The sequence below is a fragment of the Furipterus horrens genome, unplaced genomic scaffold (assembly GCF_987537825.1).
Source record: "Furipterus horrens unplaced genomic scaffold, mFurHor1.1.pri manual_scaffold_4, whole genome shotgun sequence".
Lineage (NCBI taxonomy): Eukaryota > Metazoa > Chordata > Mammalia > Chiroptera > Furipteridae > Furipterus > Furipterus horrens.
This window is the reverse complement of record NW_028327174.1, coordinates 113,001,029-113,019,806: the sequence shown is the minus strand read 5'-3', so window position 1 is coordinate 113,019,806 and position 18,778 is coordinate 113,001,029. Positions and strand designations below refer to the sequence as shown.

The 18,778-nt window shown below is 37.2% G+C and overlaps 2 protein-coding genes across 3 annotated transcripts in view; one reads left to right on the top strand and one right to left on the bottom strand.

The window, feature by feature from the left end:
• Positions 1-18,054, top strand: part of ASPN (asporin) — a 31,819-nt gene extending 13,765 nt beyond the window's left edge. For both annotated transcript variants that reach the window (XM_090273943.1, XM_090273942.1), the window contains 5 exons: positions 1,073-1,286; positions 1,634-1,744; positions 13,775-13,868; positions 14,285-14,423; positions 16,925-18,054. In XM_090273943.1, coding sequence (XP_090130069.1) covers positions 1,073-1,286; positions 1,634-1,744; positions 13,775-13,868; positions 14,285-14,423; positions 16,925-17,122 — 756 coding nt within the window. In that variant the 3' untranslated portion in view covers positions 17,123-18,054. The remainder of the gene's footprint in view (positions 1-1,072; positions 1,287-1,633; positions 1,745-13,774; positions 13,869-14,284; positions 14,424-16,924) is intronic.
• Positions 1-18,778, bottom strand: part of CENPP (centromere protein P) — a 384,243-nt gene that overhangs the window by 191,970 nt on the left and 173,495 nt on the right. The window lies entirely within an intron of this gene.

Here is an 18,778-nt window from a genome sequence, read left to right as displayed (position 1 = left end):
AAGCAAAGTGCTTACAGGAAAATGAGTAAACACAATAATAAAGAGAGTTTAACTGCCAAAGCATTTATTTGTATTTCGTCTGTGCAATAACAACAACATGAATAACACTGGAAAGGCATATTAACTCAGTGTGGAAACAAGGAGATTACTATAGAATGGGACTGGGGACAAAATTCATAAAAGCAATGAATCTAAAGCTGCTCCCTGAAAGAATGAGAAGATCTAGATTAGTAGGGAGAGATAAAAGTCCTAAGGAGTGCTAAACCACCTGTCATCATCCTGGGGAAACACACAAAATCTAGCAGTAAAACAAGGACTGAGCTATGTTCATTTTGCAGTGAAAATAATTACTAAGGTGACTGACAAGTCCTGGTTGCCAAGAACTTTTCCAGTTTTGGTTCTAAAGTTTGCACACCCCAGGGGACCAAGAGGGTGGTAGTCAGCTCCCTCAGCAGTGCACAAAGGGCATGGCTGTCAGGAATGCAGTCCTGCTGCTACAAGTTCTTTCATTCTCAGGTCTGTTGTCTCCTCTAAAAGGTGCTGCCATGTCACACTGAGAAATAACCAGTAGTGAGGAAGGGTTGAGTGACATTCCTCAGGTCCCAGCACTGTCTCCCCAATGTTTTAAATATGCCTGAGGGCACTTTGGAGGAGTTTATTCGGACACGTCTATAGTCTAGAAAAAATGGCAAACATTAGGAAACATGAAAAAAGGGAAGTTAAACTTAATTTTGCAGACTGAACAAATTTTAAGGCAAGATAAATATAATACTACCAACCACCACTTCCATAAAGGGAAGTGGAAAGAGAAGGGGGGCCTCAACCATGTGAACACATCACCTACTCAAAGATAAACCAAAGGCACAAAAACAATCATTAAAACTTCGCATTGTTCCAGATCAGTAGTAAATACATATATTTTTTAGTTTAGGTTAGGCTGAGGAATTATTTACATGATCAAGTATACAAAATTACATAACTTGCATTGATTTCCATGAGTGACTAATCACTATAGAACACTGGTAAACCAATCTGCTTCCTAATATGGTATAACTTTTTATGCTTCATCTAGGCTTTGGTCCTGAACAACAACAAGCTAACAAAGATTCACCCAAAAGCCTTTCTAACTACAAAAAAGTTGAGAAGACTATACTTGTCCCACAATCAACTAAATGAAATACCACTGAATCTTCCCAAATCGTTAGCAGAACTCAGAATTCATGATAATAAAGTTAAGAAAATACAAAAGGAAACTTTCAAAGGAATGAATGCTTTACATGTTCTGGGTAAGTTTTTGCAAATAAATGGGACATTTAGAAATCATAATTAATAAACAGAGGTGGAGATTTTTACCATCATCATTAACAACTTTTAAGACTGGCCATTTCCAAAATTAATTATTTTTTAAAATCCTCACCTGATATATTTATTAATTTTAGAAAGAGAGGAAGAGAGGGAGAGGGAGAGGGAGAGGAAGAGGGAGAGAAAGCTGAGTAAATACAGAAGCAGATACATGGAGTGAAAATGAATCAAACAATTCACCTTTCTGGGGGGATGTGTATCTCTGCATTGTGAGTTTCATTCTATTACAAGATATGTATGCTAAATTATGTAACCTCCCTGCCCCCCACAGAAATGAGTGCAAACCCTCTTGACACCAATGGGATTGAGCCAGGGGCATTTGAAGGAGTGACAGTGTTCCATATCAGAATTGCAGAGGCAAAACTAACCTCAATTCCTACAGGTTTGTGTTACTTTAAGTTCTTTTTTTTATTGTCATCCTTAAATAACCATTAAATGTAATGTTGTAAACTGTATACACTTTAAAAACCACACTGTAATTAGAACCTTTTTTCAGAGTATATCTGGTCAATGTAGTGTGAAATTGAGTGTTTTCTCACACATACCATACAGAGACATACGTAGTACATTTTTTTTTTTTTTTTTTTTTGGTCAGTATGAAACCAGAATCTTTTTCCCCTCAGTGAGAATAAACCTTAAGAAAAAATAAACCTCTTATTTTCCTTCTCCTTCCTGATATTTACTCATCTATACTTTGATATTCTGTAACGTATCTGTTATAAGTGAGAATTCTGTAAAGAAAGCAGAGGAAGATGCACAGGGCCAGAGATTCTTGTCCCAGCCATGCAGCAGTGGTTTGCTAAGGAGCTTGTTTGTTTCTTCACAAGATGGTTGTGCAAATTAATGAGTCAATGCACAGAAAGGTCTGAGGACAATGTTGAGGACCTGGTAAACACCCTCTTGTGACATACCTGTTACCAGAACGAGTACCACACTCTTGATCATGTTACCTGAAGCTGGCAACTAAAAGTAAATGCTTAAGTTTGCTACTGGACCAATTTCCTTAGGCATTACTCCAATCCAAGCTCCTGGTCTGATGATTACCTGGATAGGACTGCCTTTCTCAGGACCCATGCTCATTCTCGATTCCTCCTCCCTAACAAGGACTTTCTCTCTCCACTGTAATGACTACCACGATCAGAAATAACTCCTATGGTTAATAATATATTTTTCTTTCACGTGGTTCTGCCTTTCAGGATCCATAGTAAAAACAGCAAATTAACCATAACCTCTTTTCTACTATCCTTTCCATCCAGAAGATTAATCAAACAAGTAAAAACTGATTATTTTAAAGGTAGAGCAAAGCTGCTATTATTAAGCAAGTGATGATCTTTTGCTTAGGAGAAAAATCATCTAAAGTTAAAGGGTAAAGAATTTTTATAATACAGGAAGAAAAATCAGTTTAATTCAGAACTACACAATTTAAAAGCCAGCTTAATGTATCTTTCAAGAAGGTGGCTGTTTCCATATGTTACATATATTTACCTTCTCATCTTTAGAACAATAAAAATACAAGCTCTACTTAACAAGTAAAATCCCTTGCATATGCTGGAAGCTAACACTAGGTGAAAGGGAACAGGAAGAAGGCAGGACAGCTCAGAGACAGTGGCAGGCTCTGCCCCAGAGCTGTGGGTCAGACCCACCCTGTGACTGCCACTGCTCTTTAGATTCACACCAGCACTCTTTCCTGTATTGCAAAACATACTGACTCCAATTCTCTTCAAGTTTCAGAGTATCTTAAAAATGAAAGTATAACTTCCCAAGATTCTTCCATGAAGAATAAGATATATATATAAGGATAGTTCGATTACCTTCATCAGTCTTTACCACTAATATAGGGAAAAAATGTTTAAGCAAGAGTTGAAGAAGAGGACACTTTTCCCAGCTAGCTAACTAGAACCTTTGGTTGACAAATAATACTTTACATTATTAATACTACGTATTATAATACCATGTCCTGTATAGAACTAATAAAATGAAATCTGACTGAATTTTCTAGATAATCTCTTATATTTCAGCTTCAGTTAATCTGGGGAGGCCTGGGGTCAAGAATATGTATGTGTAAGGAGAAGATAAGTTACAAACATTCATAGGGCACTGTTATGTGCCAGGTGGTGCTGGCAGATAAAGCAATTAAGAGATGTGTCTCTTAATTTATGCAGAAACTACAATTAATTGAAAAGAATTATGCAATAGACCAATCATATCAAATAAAGTAAAAATCCATGAGTTCATAGTGATATTTTTGTTTTATTATTTATGCTGTTACTGTTGTCCTAGTTTTTTCCCCATTAGCCCCACCTCCGCCAAATCCACCCCCATTTCCACAGTCAATCCCCACACCATTGTCCATTTCCATGAGTCCCTCATATATGTTCTTTGACTAATCAACTCAGCATCTTTCAAACAGTCCCCACCTCCACCCTCTTACCACTGTTAGTTTATTCTATGATTCTTTGCCTCTGGTTCTCTTTTGCTCATTAGTTTATTTTGTTCATTTAGATTCCTCTTATAAGTGAGATCATATGGTATTTGTCTTTCACTGACTGACTTCTCTCACTTAGCGTAATAGACTCCAGTTCCATCCGTGCTGTCACAAAAGGTAGAAATTTCTTCTTTTTTTCTGCTGCATACTATCCCATTGTGTAAATGTACCAGTTTTTAAACCCATTCATCTACTGGAGGGCACTTAGCCTGTTTCCAACTCATCGCTAATGCTGCTATGAACATAGGAGTGCATTATTCTTTTGAATTGGCATTTTAGGGATCTTAGGGTACATTGCCAGCAGTGGAATTGCTGAGTCAAAGAGTAGTTCCATTCTTAATTTTTTGAGGAAATTCCATAGTTTTCCACTGTGGCTGCACCAGTCTGCATTCTGACCAATGCTGCACTAGGATTCCCTTTTCTCCACATCCTCACTAGTACTTCTTGTTTGTTGATTTATTAATTATACCCATTATGGAAGGCGTGAAGTGAAATCCCATTGCGGTTTTAATTTGCATCTCTCTGATGGCTAGTGATGTTGAGCATTTTTTCATATGTCTTTAGGTCATCTGTATGTCCTCTGTGAGGAAGTGTCTATTTAGGTCCTTTGCCTGTTTATAAAAATTGGATTGTTTGTCTTCCTAGTGTTGAGTCCTCTGAGTTCTTTATATATTTTGGAGATTAAACCCTTATCTGATGTATCACTGGCAAATATATTCTCCCATACAGTCAGTTCCTTTTTCATTTTGATGATGGTTTCTTCAGCTGTGCAGAAACTTTTAAATTTTATGTAGTCCCATTTGTTTATTTTTTCCTTTATTTCCCTTGCTCAAGGAGCTATATTGGCAAAAATATTGCTTTGTCAGATATCTGAAATTTTACAGCCTAAATCCACTAGGATTTTATGGTATCATGACTTACACGTACCACTCCACTTTTTTCAACAGCATTTATTGAAGAGACTGTCTTTACTCCATTGTATGCCCACGTGACCTTTGTCAAACATTAATTGACCATAAAGACATGGGTTTATTTCTGTGTTCTCTATTCTGTTCCCTTGATCTAGGTGTCTGTTCTTATGCCAGGACCAGACCGTTCTGATTACAGTGGCCTTATAATATAGATTGATATCAGGTATTGTGATCCCTCCAAGTTTGTTCTTCTTTCTCAAGATTGCTAAAGCAACTTGGGGTCTTTTTTGGTTCCATATAAATTTTTGGAATATTTGTTCTAGACCTATGAAATATGCCTTTGGTATTTTAATAGGAACTACATTGAATCAATAGATTGCTTTGGGTAGTATAAACATTTTAATGATTTTAATTCTTCCAATCCATAAATGGGGTGTAAGCTTCCATTTACTGGTATCCTCCTCAATTTCTTTCTTCAGTGTTCTACAGTTTCCCTAGTACAGGTCTTTTACAACCTTTGTTAAATTTATCCCGAGGTACTTTATAAATTTTTTTGTTGTAGTTGCTATAGTAAATGAAATTGTTTCTCTTTCCCACAGTTCATTGTTGGTATACAAAAATGCCAAGGATTTGTGAATACTAATTTTGTGTCCCTCTACTTTGAGGAATTCACTTATTACGTCAAATAATCTTTTGGTGGAATCTATAGTATTTTCTATGTACATCATGTCATCTCTGAGTAATGACAGTTTAATTTTCTCCTTTCCAATTTGGTTGCCTTTTAGTTTTTCTTCTTGTCTGATTGTTGCAGCTAGGACATCCAGTATATGTTAAATAAGAGTAGTTAAAGCAGACACCCTTATTTGCTCCTGATCTTAAGGGAAAAACTTTTAGTTTTTTCCCATTGAGTATGATGCTGGCAGTAGGCTTTTAGTATATGGCCTTTATTATGTAGAGGTATGCTCCCTCTGTTCTCACTTTGCTGAGTGCTTTTATCATAAACGGGTGCTGGATTTTAACAAATGCTTTTCCTGCATCTATTGATATGATCATGTGATTTTTGTCTCACATTTTGTTTATGTGATGTATCACATTTACTGATTTGCAAATATTGTTCCATCCTTGCATCCCTGGAATAAATCTCACTTGATCATGGTGTATATTCTTTTCAATGTATTGTTGGATCTAGTTAGCTAGTATTTTGCTGAGAATTTTAGTATCTATGTTCATCAGAGCTATTGGCCTGTAATTTTCCTTGTTTTGCCTTGACTTGGTTTCGGGATTAGGATAATACTGGCCTCATAAAATGAATTTGGGAGTCTTCCCCCTTCTTGAATTTTTTGGAATAGTTTGAGAAGAATAGGTTTTAGTACTTATTTAATGTTTCGTAAAATTCACCTGTGAAGCTATCTGGTCCAGGGCTTTTGCTTCACCGGAGTTTTTTAATTACCGCTTCAATTTTGCTAGTTGTTATTGGTCTAGTCAGGTTTTCTGCTTCTGCCTGATTCAGTTTTTGAAGACTGTATGTTTCTAGAAATTTATCAATTCATCCAGGTTATCTAATTTCTTGGCATACTGTTGTTCATAGTAATTTCTTACAATCCTTTGTATTTCTGTGGTATCAATTGTTACTTTTCTTTCATTTCTGATTTTATTTGGGTCCTCTCTTTTTTTCACTTGATGAGTCTAATTAAAGGTTTGTCAACTTCTGTCTATGTTTTCAAAGAACCAGTTCCTGGGTTCATTAATCCTTTGAATTTTTTGTTTTAGTCTTTATGTCATTAATTCTGCTCTGATCTTGATTTTTCCTTCCTTCTACTTACTCTGGGCTTTGTTTGTTGTGGTTCTGCTAGTTCTTTTAGATGTAGGGTTAGGTTGTTTGAGATTTTTCTTTCTTTTTTAGGTAGGGCTGTATTGCTATGAACTTCCCTCTCAGGACTGCTTTTGCTGTATCTGAATGGTTTTAGCATGTTGTGTGATCATAGTCATGTTTCTAGGTACTTTTTGATTTCTTCCTTGATCTCATTGTTAACCCATTCATTATTTAATAACATCTTATTCAGCCTCCATGTATTTGACTATTTTTGAGTATTTTTTTTCTTTAGGTTGGTTTCTAGTTTTAAGTCATTGTGATCTGAGAAGATGCTTGATATGATTTCAATGTTCTTGAATTTGTTGAGGCTTATTTTGTTTCCTACCATGTGGTCAACCCTTGAAAATGATGCATATGCATTTGAGAAGAATGTATATTTTGCTTCTTTGGGATGAAATGTTCCGTACATATCAATTAAGTCCATTTGATCTAGTATGTAGTTGAATACTGCCATATCCTTGTTGATTCTTTGTCTGGAAGATTTGTTCACTGTTGACAGTGGGGAGTTAGTATCCCCTACAATGACTGTATTGCTGTCGGTCTCTTTCTTAAAGTCTTCCAAGATTGTCTTTATATATTTAGGTGATCCTATATTGGATGCCTATCTGTTTATAAGGGTTATGTCCTCTTGTTGAACTACTCCCTTAAGTGTTATATAGTGACCTTCTTTGTCTCTTATTATGGCCTTAGTTTTGAATCTATTTTGTCTGATATACATATTGCTACCCCAGTTTTTTTTTAAATGTCCATTTTCATGGTATGTTTTTTTTCCATCCCTTCACATTCAGTTGTGTAAATCTTTTGTTCTGAGATGGCTCTCTTGTAGATTGTATATTTGTGGGTCATATTTTCTTATCCTTTCAGATACCTTATGTCTTTTTATTGGAGCATTTAATCTATTTAAGGTTATTATTGATAGGTACTTATTCACTGCCATGTTTTCCCCTTGTACCTGTGTTCCTCTGTTGTTGTTGTTGTTGTTGTTATTGCTTCTTAAAGCTGTCCCTTCTGCATCTTTTGCAGTGCCTGTTTGGTGGAAATGTACTTCTTTAGCCTTTTTTTTTTTTTTTTAATCTGGGAAACTCTTTATTTTGCCTCTAATTTTAATGAGATCCTTGCTGGATAGTTATCTTGGTTGCAGGTCCTTGCTTTTCATTACTTGAAATATTTCCTGCCAATCTCTTCTGGCCTGTACTGTTTCTGTTGAGAAATCAGCTGATACCCTTTTGGGAACTCTTTTGTAGGTAACTAGTTGTTTCTCTCTTGCTGCCTTTTAGACTTTCTCTGTAAATTTTGCCATTTTAATTGTGATGTTCTTGGTGTGGGCCTCTTTGGGTTAAGCTTGATTGGGAGTCTCTCTCTGCTTCCTGAACCTGTGTGACTTTTTCCCTCACCAAATTAGGGAAGTTTTCTGTCATTATTCCTTCAAACAGGTTTTCTATCCCTTCCTCCCCTTCTTCTTTCTGGTAGTCCTATGAAGTGAATATTGTTACGTTTAATGTTGACACAAAACTCCCTTAAATTATTCTCATTCTTCATTTTGTTGCTCTGCCTGGGTGGTTTTTTGTACCTTGTCTCCCAACTCGCTGATTCAGTCTTCTGCTTTATTTAGCCTGCTTTTAATTCCTCTAGTGTATTCTTCATTTCTACTTCGTTTTTATTCAGTTTCTATGTCCTTTTTTTATTCTTAAGTATATTTTATTGATTATGCTGTTAGAGTAGTTCCAGATTTTTCCCTTTTTGCTCCCCTCCACCCTATGACTCCCCTCAGTTGTCCCCCCCTTAGTCCATGCCCATTGGTTGTACATACAGTTCTTCTCAACATCTTCCTGTCTACTCCATTCCCTCCTACTATGCTTCTTAATTCCTGCATCATCTCCCTCCCTTTTCCCCCTCCCTTCTCTCCACTGACCTCCCCCCAATATGTTCCCCATACCTATAATTCTTTTTCCCCTCTCGTTGCCTACATAGTTTACCTTTGTTTCAGTTCCCTAGCTTCTGTTGTTGGTTGTTGTGATACAATTTTCATTTTAATGTTCATAGTTTTGATCCTCCTTCTTCTAAACAAGTCCCTTTAACATCTCACATAACAGTGGTTTGGATCTAATGAACTCTTTCAGTTTTACTTTGTCCTGAAAGCTCTTTCTCTGCCCTTCTATTCTGAATGACAGCTTTGCTGGACAGAGTATTCGTGGCTGTAGGTTTTTGCTTTTCATTACTTTGAATATTTCTTCTCAGTCCCTTCTTGCCTGCAGAGTTTCTTTTGAGAAATCAGCTGATAGTCCTATTGGGACCCCTTTGTATGTAATTCTCTTCTTCTCTCTTGCTGCTTTTAAGATTCTCTCTTCATCCTTAATTTTTGAAATTTTGATTATAATGTGCCCTGGTGTGGTTCTCCTTGGGTCCAGTTTATTTGGAACTCTCTGTGCTTCCTGGACCTGTACGTCTATTTCCTTCCCCAAGTTAGGGAAGTTCTGCTTTGTTATTTTTTCACGTAATTTTTCAATTTCTAGTTCTTCTTCACCTTCTGGCAATCCTATAATTTGAATGTTCGTTCGCTTATAGCTGTCTCAGAGGTTTCTGAGCCTCTCCTCATATTCCTCACTTTTTGTCTCCTCTTTCTGCACTGGTTGACTGTTTATTCCTTCCCTCTTCCAATTTGTTGATTTGATCCCTGGTTTTCCTTTCCTCACCACTTGTCTTCACCACTTGTCTCGTATGTATTTTTGTTCATTTCAGCAGGACTAGCCTTCATTCCTACTCTGTCTTGATTAAGTCCCGCTGTTAGGTCTGTAAGCTGCCTTATGACTATAGTTCTGAATTGAGCCTCAGAAAGAATTTCTATGTGTTCATTGGTTAAGTCCCGTATTTCCTTTTTGGTTAGCTGCATGATTGGTATTTCAGTCATTAATTCTGCCATTCTGACTGTTCTGTTTATCTTTCCTTCTTGGGCGTGGCGCTGCCACACCCCCTATGCTATATTGGGCGGAGCCCCGTGTACTTGTCACAACCTGGCAACCCTTCTCACCACACTGTGGCACTTTGCGTGGGGGTGGGGGTCCAGGATGGATTCCTGCTGATACTTTCCGCTGAATGACCGGGAGCCTCCTCCTCCGTCCCTATGCCTTCTGGGCCTCACAGTCCAAGACAATGGGGTCTGCCTTCCCCGGCATTAAAATCAGGAGCTGATGGGTCTGGTCTAAAGCCAGGGTTGGTCCCCAGACGCTTCTCTCTGCCCCTTAAATACGGGTGTCTGTGCTTACCAGGTCCCGCTGCTCTTTGCTGCAGCTGCTGCCTCCAGCATAGCTTGATCTCTCTGCTGTGGCTTCGCCCCTCCTACCCGTCCAGATGAGCACCACTTGTTTGTAACCTCATACATAGGACTTCCATGTAACTTTATTTTCTGGAACTTCTGGTTATTTCTGGTTTTGCGGTAGTTGTAGTCCTTCTTAGTTGCGGAGGGAGACAGAGCATGCCGGTCTAGGCCTCCATCTTGGCTGGAAGTCCTTTCTGTGTCCTTTTTAATGCTGATGTAGTTCCCACTAAGATCCCTGTAGCTCCCATGAAGCCCCTTACAGTTCTCACTAAGTCCTTGAGCATCCTTATAACCTTTATTTTGAATTCTGTGTCTGATAAGTTGCTTGCCTCAATTTTATTTAGGTCTTTTTCTGGGAATTCCTCCTTTCCTTTTGATTGGGGGTTCTTTGTCCCCCCATTTTGGGTGACTCTTTTTGTTTATTTCTAATATCAGATTGATATTCTTTTAATCCCTGTCTTTGTGCAGTGGCCTTGTATGGTAGAAGTCCTGTGAGACTCAGTGGTGCACTCTCCTTGATTTCCTTAGCTGAATGCTTTAGGGATGCCATTTATGAAATTTATGTGGGCTCTCATGTTGTATCTGGGTTTGATTGCTGTTGCCTCATTTATGGTGGGTTCTTCCCTCTGGCTGGCTGACTGAGAGTCAACCCCCACCTCGTCTTGTATGCTGTTGTACAGGTGCTGACAGAACAAAACAAAACAACAAAGAAATTTAAAAAAACCACACCAGGAAACTCTCTCGCCACAACCACAGCCATGTCAATGACAAATGAGCAAAAATTAATAAAGGTGGAAAGAGAATTCGATTATAAGAAAGCAAAAATAACATGAGATGACTAAAGGAAAGATAAAATGGTTTTGAAAGAATGATGGAGGCAAAATAATAAGAGTAAAGAATAGAAACAAGGTGAAGAAAGGGAAAAATAATATTTAAAACAAAAATAACAAAGGGAAGGAAGAAGGCAAAGTGGAATAAGAAAAGGGAAGAGTAAAATATAGATTTGAAATTAAAAACATTGAAAAAATAGGAACAAAATTAAGGAAACAGAAAAGAATGTTAAAAGCTATGTGAAAGAAAAAGTAACACAAATAATGAAAAAGATCAAGGTGGAATTCATCTCAGTGAAGTTTAGTGCTTGCCTGATGGCTTCTACTTCTGGATACACTTTTGGTGTTCTGAAGCTGGTGTTCTGATGCCAGCCCCATGTAGCTCTAGCATTCCACAGTTTGTGGTATGCACAGTGGTCCTCACTGCTTTGCACTGCTGGCTTTTTAGCAGCACTAGGCCCAGAGGTGGGTCAACTAAATGACTAATAGCACTTCAGGTACTGCTTCCACCTGCCTCTGCCTGCAGTCCTGTCATTAGTCTTAGTCTAGCTGCTGACCCATCTGTTTCTGAGAGGGCTACTGGTGGAATCAGGATGATGGGACCCCTCGATCTCCTGTAGGAGGTGAAGTTCAGACTTCAGGGAAGATGGTGGGTGTGTTCACATATCTGAGTCTGTCTCAGATTATTTCCATGAACTTGGCAGGGTGAAGCTCCTAGGAGGGTAGGAGGTGGGGCTTCCAGAGCCAAGTGTTTGGGTCTGATGGTATTCCTAGGCTCTCCTGTGAGTTGGAAGCACAGTCTGGTTCCCGGGAAGGTGTATGAAATGGCCATGCCCTAAACCCAGTCTCTAACACCTCTGAGTCTGCCAACATTCCTATGTTATTGTCTCACTGGCAGGGGATAAAATGCAGGTTGGGGTGAAGTAAGAAAGATGCTGGGTGGGGCAAGCCAGACATCAAAGGGTATGGCAAGCAGGATTCCAGAGGATGGAGCTGGGAGGCTTTCAGAGGCTGAGGTGAGCAGTTTTCCCACAGATAGGGTAATTGTTTTTCCTGAGAAGGTCTTGCTTTTATCAAGAAAAAATGGCTGTTGCAGTATGGTATTATATCCCAGCACCAGAAGCCCAGCAGCTGATCCCTCACACACCTCCCCCAAGCCTCCAACTCCCAATTCTCCTCACGCAACTGCAGACCATGCTTTCTTCCCTTTTCCTGAGCCAAAGGTGAGTGACTGGGATTACGAAACTTGTGCATTGGCCCGTTAGAAGAAAATAAAGAAAAAAAAGTGGCTTTGTCTCCAGCAGGCTCCATCTTTCTCTGGCGAGCAAAAGAACCCTATGGCCTTTCCCCAGTGGATGCTGCATGGGAGGGTGATCCCAACACTGGTGCTCTGTGCTTTGGAGCATAGTCTGAGGTTTAGGCCTCATTCCCCTCCAGGGGAAGCTCTCTCAGCCATGTGGCCGCCTCGGCCACCATCCATGAAATTGGTGCTGACCACCATCTGTGAAAGCAGTGCCAGCCCTTTTTGTGTCCCTGCCCTTTCTACCAGTCATGAGGTGGTTTCTGCCTGTGCTTGATTAAGTATCTTCTCCTCAGACAGTCCTCAGTTGTTCATTTTGGGTGGATGTTCCCCTCTTTATTTTTATTTTCACCTTGGTTCTAGGAGGTGGTGCAAGATAAACTGTCCTACTCAACCGCCATCTTGCTGCTCTCATAGTCATATTAAAATAAAAATTCACTGGTCACCTCTGGGCACTGTACTAATTCATTTATTGAAAGAATCAAGCATTTATGCTGCCTTTTCTGCAAGACTGTATTACAGTAACTAAATGATTGATGAAGAAAAAATTATTTAGCAAATTCCACCTAATAAATGCTTAAAGAAAGACAAAATCAGGAAAATTATCATGTTCCCATTCTTAATGAAGTAATAGACCTAGCAGTGCTCAGTAAATGCTAAGACCATCAGGTGAGTGATCTTCTGAGCCTAATCTGGACTGTCTCTAGATCTAACTACTCAGTCCTAAGAAATAAGGAGGCTAGAACACCACAATAAATTATCTTGGGAAGGCATCAGCCCAATCCATAAATGCATATATAAAACAAATCAATAGAAGAGGGAAAAAAAGGAGGAAGAACAGAAGAACAGACTTTAAGAGAGCCAAATAAATGTATTCTGTGACCTTTATTAAGATCCTGACTTGAACAAATCAACTGCAAAACTATGTATTTGAGATCATTAGGGAAATGAATATTACATGTAGTAAATAATTGTTATTTTGTTAGATGTGATATTGACATGATGGTTATTTAAATAGAAGATGACTTTATGAGTTAGAGACATCTAGTAAAGTCTTTACAGGTGAAATAATATTATGTATAGAATTTAATTTTAAATAGGCCACCACAAAACAAGTGAATAAGTGAAAACAAATCAATTGTTTGTAATAATAAATAACCAGGGTAAGGGTGTTGGCAGGCTGGGTGAAAAAGGTGAAAGGATTAAGAAAAAAAAAAGAAGAGAGAGAGTGAGAGAGAACTAAACTCATAGATAGAAACAATAGCAGAGGGAAAGGGAGGCTGGAGAGTAGAAGATGGTAAAGGGGACATAAGCGATGACAGAAGGAGACTTGACTTTGGATGGCGAACACAATACAATATACAAATGTTGTATTACAGAATTGTACAGTTGAAAACAATATAATTTTATTAACCAATGTTACCCAAAATTTTTTCAATTAAAAATCAATAATCAGTAAATAATGGGATAGATAAAACAAGATTGGAAGAATTAAGATAACTATTGAAGCTGGGCAACAGCATGATGGTTCATAATACTAGCTTTCATTTTGGTGTATGTTTGAAATTTTCCATAATAGAAAGTTTAATAAAAGCAGAACCATAAAAAATTACCTTACTGTAATGTGAAACCTAACAAGTAAATCAATGGGGCTTGATCTTACTTGATCTAACATACCTTTCTTTCCTTATCACTAGAACTACCATCAACTTTATTAGAGCTTCATTTAGATTATAACAAAATTTCAACTGTGGAACTCAAGGATTTTAAACGATACAAAGATTTGCAAAGGTAAAAGTTCTCCAAATCCTAACTTACAAGTGGTAGACTATATAATGACGATTTTAATGAAATTTTTTGGAGAATGTATATAGAAACCTAATCAAGATTATATAGTTACTACTAGAGAGTATGAAAGGACAATTGGAAAGTACTGCTATTATTGTTTCCATAAGGGAAGAGAGCACCAAGTAGAAGGAGAAGAGAACTTTTAAATGACCCTTTTTTTGAATATAGATTACACAAAGAATTTTCTAACAGTGGAGGAGAGGGCTGTTAACATACTGAAATAGGTTATTAAATAAAACCATGAAATACCTTTCTCTGAACACATATATAGAACATGTTTATATTTCTAACTCAGTTGTTTTTATCTAACTGTATTACTCCATCTTCTTAACAGCTGATGAATTTTATATCACTTTTAGGCTCGGCCTAGGAAACAACAGAATCACAGATATAAAAAATGGGAGTCTGACTAACATACCACGCATAAGAGAAATACACTTGGAAAACAATAAACTGAAAAAAATCCCTTCAGGATTACAGGAGTTGAAATACCTCCAGGTAAAACATTCTACTTGTTTTGTAGTTATTAGTACCTTTCTTTATTCTTCTGAAACCTATTAACACCTAACGCAATGACCAAGTAAGTAGCAAGGGTAAAGTAGGAGAGCATTAGGAGAATGGTTTCCGTGGAAATGTCAACTAAAACATTCAGGTACCCATGTCCATCCTTCCCTTTCTCCTACTGAAACTGCTAAGGCTATTGTGGCATAGGTACTAGCTAATTTCAGGTTTCTGGGGTGGCAATGGCTATGTAAAGGCAGGACTGGTCAAGAAGAAATCAAGTGGGACCACAATATCTTTTCACTCTGGAAACTCTTCACAAAGGCAGACCATGTAGACAGGGTCCTAGGGATTTTCACTACCAGTATGGTGCTAGATTAGAAGTGTGTATGTTTTTTTAAAAATTCAGACCAGAATATAAAATCAAAACTCAGTATTTGGAACATTATAGATTCACATTTCTTGTTCTTCATTATTAAAAATATTTTTACTCTAATCTGGAAACTCCTGACTAACTGGGAAGGGCCACAGAATCCTTGGAGACTTGCATAAAGATCCTCCCAAGAACAAAAATGAAGACAATATTTTGCACATGATTTTAGAAGTTTTACAGATCTCCCTGATTCTCATCTATGGACTTCAAATTAAGAATTCATACTTAACACCATTTCACCTTAGCCTATTTTTCTCATATATTTTCCTTGCTTTATAATGTTCTCATCGTCCAAGAAGCAAAAACATATTGAGAACAAAGCCGGGCTTTGAGCTACTTGCTTCTACATTTCTTTCCTATTTACCTTTAAAAGGTTTGTTAACTACACTCCTTTGAGATATAAGCCATGAAAATGGATGTGCTATATGCAGGTGTTCATCTTAAAGTTAATACTTTTGCTTTGACTTTTTCAAGTGGTAGATTTAAATGTCTATTGTTCAGCAGTGAGCAGGACCTGAGTCGTTTCTCTCTCAAGCTGTCCCATCTTTGTGTACTTGACTTCACAACCCTGACCCCAGCTTCTGGGTGCTCTTAAATCTACCCAAACTCTTGTTAACTTTTGAAAAAAAAATGAATAGAATTATAATACAAACAGAGAAGGACACAAGTCATACAGGTACAATTCAACAAATGTCCATGAAGCAAACAGACAATGTCCAGCACTATTTTCCATTCCCACTGAGGTCAGTGCTGTGGTAAACTACACCTTGCCCTGACACTGAGCTGAGGAAAATGAGCAGCAATTATCAAAAGCATATGTCACAAAATCCCCAAGACAGAGGGCAGAGAGGACTCCAATACTAAACTTAAAGGTTTTAGTAATGCCTAGAATTCTCATGACTGGCTCAGATCAATCTCACCGAAGACATAAAGGCAGAATCTAGAGTAACAGCCCGAACCAATACCTAGCTTTGCCAGCAAAAGGGTCCTACTATTTTAATATGCCAAAATACTATCTCAGTTCAGTAGATTGTTTTTACTTCCCAGAAATCTCAGTTGCCAAAACAGACCAGAGAAGGAATATAAAGGCATTTAAAGGGAATGAAGGGAAGATTCCATATTGTCCATTCTCAATAATAATTTAAAGATGTACACATAGCCTATAAAACTGTGTTTTGTGCACTAGTGTAAATAAAGGTTCAACTATTGATGCTGTATTACAGATACATATTTAAGTTTTCAACAGATATAGTTTTCTATAAAACAACTTACAAAAAAGCAGCTCTACACTTCTCTCCCTTGATCACAGAAAATGCTGGATAACAGTTTTTCACCTTCATACTGAAATCCTAACTCTTGGAGAATTGAATTACATTCTTCTATTCATTTTTAATACTTTTAAAAATATTTTATTTTTTTTAGAAAGAGGGGAAGGGAGGGAGAAAGAAAGAGAGGGAGAGAAACACTGATGCGAGAGAGAGAAACGTTGATCGGTTGCCTCTCCTATGCGTCCCGACCAGGTCCTGGGAAAGAAACCCACAATCCAGGCATGTGCCAAGACCAGGTATCAAATTGGTGACCTTTTGCTTTGTGGGACCAACCAAGCCACACCAGTCAGGGCTCTAATACTTAAAAAACACCTTAAAAATTATTGTACATATGGCACTGAAGTGATCTCTCTCTCTCTCTCTGTCTCTCTCTCTCGCTCTCTCTCTCTCTCTCTCTCTCTCTCTCTCTCTCTCTCTCTCTCTCTCTCTCTCACACACACACACACACACACACACACCCACCCTATACATGTGTAGAGAACTAGAGTGGTGCTGAACAGGCAGTGTGCGCTAGGCCTTGGCATTAGTCTTATACCATACTTCACAGATAGAACAGTTTTGTGTGAAACACACGAGATTGAGTTGATAATTAAGTATTTAACAGACATAAATGAGTACATATATTTTAAGTAAAATATATTCAAATCAGTGTAAAATAAACCTATGAACTATAAATAGACTATTTCCTTTTTACATGTACTGTGTATTTTAAATCCATTCTTTTCCTACTACAACAGATAATCTTCCTTCATTCTAATTCAATTACGAAAGTGGGAGTGAATGACTTCTGCCCAACAGTGCCAAAGATAAAGAAATCTTTATACAGCGCAATAAGTTTATTCAACAACCCAATGAAGTACTGGGAAGTGCAACCTGCAACATTTCGTTGTGTTTTGAGTAGAACAAGTGTTCAGCTTGGGAACTTCAGAAAGTAATAAATAGTAATTAATAATAACCATTTCATATAAAATTAAAAATTGTTACATTTGGCATACTTGAACTCTATTAATAATGTTGGTATTATGCTCAGAAGCAAAAATCTATTCCCACATGGTACATCCAGTGACTGACTTTAGGACAAAAAATTTCATCAGAATTTTGCAAAGCTACTGATATATCAGAATTAAGAGAAACAAGCACTGACTGCAGTTTTCTTTTACATACAAATGATTTTGCATATATCTCATGCTTGAATATTCTTTCTCAAAACGATAAGACATTCAGTATTTAACACTTTGTTACCAAGTACATTTTAAAAAGAACTGTACTGTATACGGAATGCTTGATCTGTGCTCTTTATTTCCTGTTAAAAAAACAAAATAAACAAGGGCAGTGACATGAAGAGTACATTATACTATTCCTATTCTTTAATAACTTGGGCAGTACTGTAATATTTCTATAAATGTTAAAGTATGATTTGATATAATCTTACTCAAATTATCATGTCTTAGAGCCTTGCTGTCTTTACATTTGAAATTAACCCTTTATAATAAAACCTTCAGTAAGTGTTATGACCAACTTGACAGATGCTATTCATAAAAGCTGGTTTTTGAGCTATATATAGCACATGCTTTCCTTTTTAAATAATTACTCAACTGTAAAACCTCTATAAAATGCATAGTGTGTGTTTATATAAAATCTGTAACTCACATAATTTTATTATCACAGCCATTATAAGCTTTTACCAGTATGTCAATTGTTAGGTTATATAACACTGTCACCTCAGTGCTAAGGGATATTTTCAAGATGTTCCTTTATAAGGCTTTGGTTGGAAGAGTCCAGACACTCTAAATTCTACACCAAAATGTCTCCTCAAACAAGCACGGACTGGATAACTCTGAAAAACATACCTGGTATAACTAAATAGGCAGAATAAAACATAAAGAAACTAAAAGCTCTGAATAAAACAAGAGTACTTTATGTATTTTTATCAGCATTCAACATAAGTTAAGTAAAATTGGAAAATCAGGAAACATTAAAATATTGGTTTGAAATAAAACATTTGTGCTTTGGTTGAATTTTTCTTCTCCTACGCAGGAACTATTTTTCATAAAACTAATTAATATATAACACTTTTAGCATAGTATTAATGCTTATTCTTTTTGTCTGGTTTTAAATTTAAATTTTATTTTTTAAGTATATTTTATTGGTTATGCTGTCACAGTTATCCCAATCTCTTTTCCCTTTGCTCCCCTCTGCCCAGTAGCACCTTTCCTTCCAATATTGCCACCCCACACCCTTAGTTCATGTCCATGGGTTGTGCATGTAAGTTCTTTGGCTTCACCCTTTCCTATATTATTCTTAACTTCCCACTGTTTATTTTGTAACTACCAATTATGCTTCTTAATCCCTGCACCATTTCTTAATTTCTTCCCTTTCCACCTCCCAGCTGATAACCCTTCAAATGATCCCTATACCTATGATTCTGTTCCTATTCTGGTTGTTTGCTTAGCTTGTTTTTGTTTTTATTTTTACTTGTTTTTTAGGTTCTGTTGTTGATAGTTATGGATTTGTTGTCATTTTAATGTTCATGGTTTTGATATTCTTTTTTACAAGAATGTCCCTTTAACATTTCATATAATAAGGGTTTG